The 4,086-nt window shown below is 38.4% G+C and overlaps 1 protein-coding gene across 3 annotated transcripts in view; it reads left to right on the forward strand.

Moving 5' to 3' along the window:
* Nucleotides 1–4,086, forward strand: part of Cab39l (calcium binding protein 39 like) — a 94,822-nt gene that overhangs the window by 54,643 nt on the left and 36,093 nt on the right. For all 3 annotated transcript variants that reach the window (XM_029541749.1, XM_021203592.2, XM_029541750.1), the window contains one exon: nucleotides 316–434. In XM_029541749.1, the coding sequence (XP_029397609.1) occupies nucleotides 316–434 (119 nt within the window). The remainder of the gene's footprint in view (nucleotides 1–315; nucleotides 435–4,086) is intronic.

Genomic DNA, 4,086 nt, shown 5'->3' on the forward strand with positions numbered 1-4,086 from the left:
GCTCTTACCTGCTGAGCCATCTCACCAGTCCAAAAAAATGTCAATTCTTGCTGCTACTTTGTACCCAACTTTGTACCCATTTCCAGTTGTGCAAACAGACTCCCTGCCTCTGCCAAGTTTCCCACCCTGTAAATTTTGGTGAAGAATTGTGCTCATTTAGTGGACTTTATGAAGACAAATGAAAATAGTAAATTGTTGGTTCTACACTTTTACAGAATGACACTGTATCTATGAGAGTGCATGTTTGCATCCCACATGCCATACAGTTTATCCATTAAAAGCATACCATTTAAAAGTGACATGTTTCTTTAACAGGGAAAAAAAGATGTGACCCAGATATTCAACAACATCCTGAGAAGACAGATTGGTACACGGTGTCCTACTGTGGAGTACATCAGTTCTCATCCTCACATCCTGTTTATGCTTCTCAAAGGGTAGGTACCTGGTTTTCCTAGAAGTAGGTGTAACAAAGCTCTTAAAAAGTATGCCCTCTGCCTCCTTGGCCTCATCTGGAACTGCCAGGTCAGTGTTTGCTATAGGTAAGAGTGGTCCTCCAGATCTCTCTCTAAATACGGAAGTCTTCCCTTTGTACTCTGCTCTCCATTGATTCCGTTTCCTATCTCTTTCCTCTACCTTTTTGCTGTCCATTTCTCTTGCTATCATATTTCGTTTGTTTCCTCACAGTCCCTGTTCCTAACTGCTTAGGTACTATGTTCCTACTTGCATGATGCTGTGTTCCTTCATTGCACACACTTGCGCATGCTAGCATGTACGAATACATCCTAGTTCTCCATCTTAAACAATAGAGGTACATATTCTTGCAGTGCTGACATCTGCCAAGGTAGAGATAAAGTATCTCTGTAGGAATACAGTAGATGTTACTGTTTTATACCAGAGCTATAAAGGAGGGGAAAGTAGAATGCCTGATTATTGCTGTTCATGTCTCCTCACATGCCTCTTGAGCATAGTGAGGCCACTCTGAATCCTAAAGATGGGTAGTCTACGTGCCTTGGGATATGCAGATAGCAGACGATGGTCCTCCCCTTCGCTGCCTTGCTGTTCCACATCTCAAGCCAGCACAGCTCATCTTACTGTGTAGTTTTCCAGTGCTGTAGAGCCACATGAAGTCTACTTCACTGTGTCACCTTCCTCCTTTGTCAACTTATAAATATTTAATTGTGTTAAAGTGATAGATAACATAATTTGAAAATCAGGTATATCAGCGAACAGGAGCTCTTTGCTTCTTCCTCATTCTTCAGTCTTATTGTCCAGTGACAGTCATTCTTTTCTAGTTGTTGAGTTTTAAAAAAAAAATCATACATTTTTAAATATACATAAATCATATATTTGCCTTTGTATTAATGTGCTTATCATAATTTCTCAACTTAACCAAATTTAAACTGTTTTCTTTAGTTTTTCTAGTGCCATCAGCATTCCATTCCCTTCTCTTGTCCTCCTAGAGTACTTTATCACAGATTTAATTTTACAACTAATCACATTGAGGTTGTTTGCCTGTGTAGTTACTATACATTGTTCAGCAAAGAAATATACTGTGATAGCTTTGGGGTTGATGCAAAGTAATGCTTTTTTAGAGTTTCTTTTTTTAGCTCTGGAAAAGAAAATATACTTGGATTTTCTACTAGTTAGGAAACATTAAATCTTATAGTAAATGAGCCCAAAATGCAGTGACTCAACACAGGACAAGTGTCACATGATATCGCAAGGCAGATAACCCAGGTTGAATCCAGGTCAGTTCCATCTCTACATATGCTTCCTAAGATTGTCTGCTCATGGACTTTCCAGCCCACAGACAGGTAAAAATATATATATGCACACATTTGTGTGCACAGAGAATGACAAGAATCCCAGGGTGGCTGGAGGTTGGGAGGAGTCAGGAAAGGATGAGGTAGAGCTGGAAAGGCAGAGACCAGATTAGTAAGAGCCTTCCATGCCCCACCAAGGAGCGGGAATGCCATTCTGCGGCCTTCTTGGGAACTCTACCTGGTGGTTTCTGGTAGCAGCATGGAAAGTGGCTTGGACGGTAGTGGAGATTGAGACCAAAATTAGAACCATACTTTAGTGCTATTGTATTAAACAAGGGAGACATTTTAAAAATGATTCCATGTTTTTCTGATTCAAAGGTAATAAGCTATTTATCTTGGAAATGTTCAATATAAAAAAGGAGTGTGTTCTATAAACTCTCCCAATAAAACTATCAATAACAAGTTAGAGGCTGCACCTCTGGATTTTCTTCTCTTATAATGTTTCTTCACTCTGGGTTCATTCCTTCACATTCTGTCTTGTAGATGCTACACTAGTGATTGCTGTCAATGTAATTATTCACAGTAATTCAGTCAGGAAGGATATTAGTCAAGGTTAGAAAACTTGAAAGAGCACATTTTAAATCCATGTTTGGTTAAGTCCTATATGTTCTTTAAACATTAGTATGTCCCAAGGAAGATTTAAGGGCCATCAATTCAAAGAACACAGCTCTCACCTCAAATGAAAAAAATATTTTGGAACCAAATTTGAGTGACTATGATGAGAAGCCCACCAGAGAAGACCACTCATACATACTCTATAGCCAATTAAAAGTCTTTATTCCAGTCAGTTGAGACTATACTCAGGTATTTGGTACCCGAGTGTAGCCATGAGCATTTAGAGAAAGGGGCTTTTAAAGGCCAAAAGCACATCCTGGTGTCTCACTTGGAAGCTGCAGTGGGGTGTTTTGCTAAAGCAGTCAGTTTAACAGAAGCTAAGCAGTTAGCAGGAGAGGTTTGCATAAGGAGGTATTTAACACAAGTCAAGATAAGTTAGGTAGTACATCCTGACTTTCCTTGGTTTCTAAGAATAGAGTTGGGTAATTTTCCACAAAGCTTCCAGTCAAGGAGTTCAAATTAAACCTAAGGAGTTCTAGTTAAACCTAAAATGGCCTCAGCAAGAATACAAGTTGGAGGAAATCTTCACTGACGTGCCCTGTCACATTACAATGACTTGAGAAGCATGAAGCTAGGTTACTCTCATTCCATGTTCCTACATGAAAGCAATTCAGGTAGTTTTATAGTAGCAGAGCAAAGAAAATCATAAAAATACATTGATGTGTATGAGAACAATGACAACAAATGAGAGATCTCTCCTGTAGGCCTCAAATGCTTTCTGATGACATTTTTAGCTTTGGGTTGATGGAAACTAGTGGTCTGCTAAATTAATAGATTCCAAAAGATTTCAGTCACAGGGTGTTCTAACACAGACATGGCCAAAGAAAATGGCTATTTGGGGAGCTAAATCTGGCCCCAAGATAAAGCTTTGGAGCTGAAGTGTAGAAGCCTCTCTCCATCACTGCAGTTCTCATCAATCAACCAGATTCTGCAGAACAACTTCTTTCCAGGAATTCTCATTCACTAGAGCAATTCAGATGTTAAGGAAGATGGAATTCATTGTTAGTGCTTCCAATGACAAGAGTAGATAATGAGAACCATTAGCTGGAGTCATCTGCTTCATCCAGTGTGAAAAGGAGCACTTTACATGTAGCCCTCTGTTAAAGCTCAGCATTTTTACTAAATCATCTGTTCTGAACGTCCTTGAAACCTTAGGCAATAACTTGATTGGTCTGTTTATACACCAAACATTGGCATTATGTAGGGGCTTAATAGTGACATGCTATATTGAACACAAGTACAACCAAATGCCACACAGAGAGAAATTGATCTTGTATAACAAGAAGGATCATCTGGATACTATGCATAAGGAAGTTAGAGTCTACATTTTATGAAAAAGACTTTTTAAAGAACCATTTCATTCTAAATTAGTTTGTCTCCTCACTGAGAGAAATGGTCCTCTAAGATCACTAAACTTCTCTCAGTTTCATAAAGAAATCATGGCCACTAGATGTCTATCTAATGTTTTTTTTTTTTTTTTTTTTTTTTTTTTTGTGGAGGCACAGAAAAATTTATTTAAATCATAAAAGAAAATTTCTCAAAATTAAGGAAAAGGGTGGCAGTCCAAATGCAGGATTCATTTAGAATCTCAAGAAGACAAGATCAGAAAACTGTATCTCCTGTTCTATTATGAAATCTACTAACATAA

The sequence above is a fragment of the Mus pahari genome, chromosome 8, assembly GCF_900095145.1.
Source record: "Mus pahari chromosome 8, PAHARI_EIJ_v1.1, whole genome shotgun sequence".
NCBI classification, from domain to species: domain Eukaryota; kingdom Metazoa; phylum Chordata; class Mammalia; order Rodentia; family Muridae; genus Mus; species Mus pahari.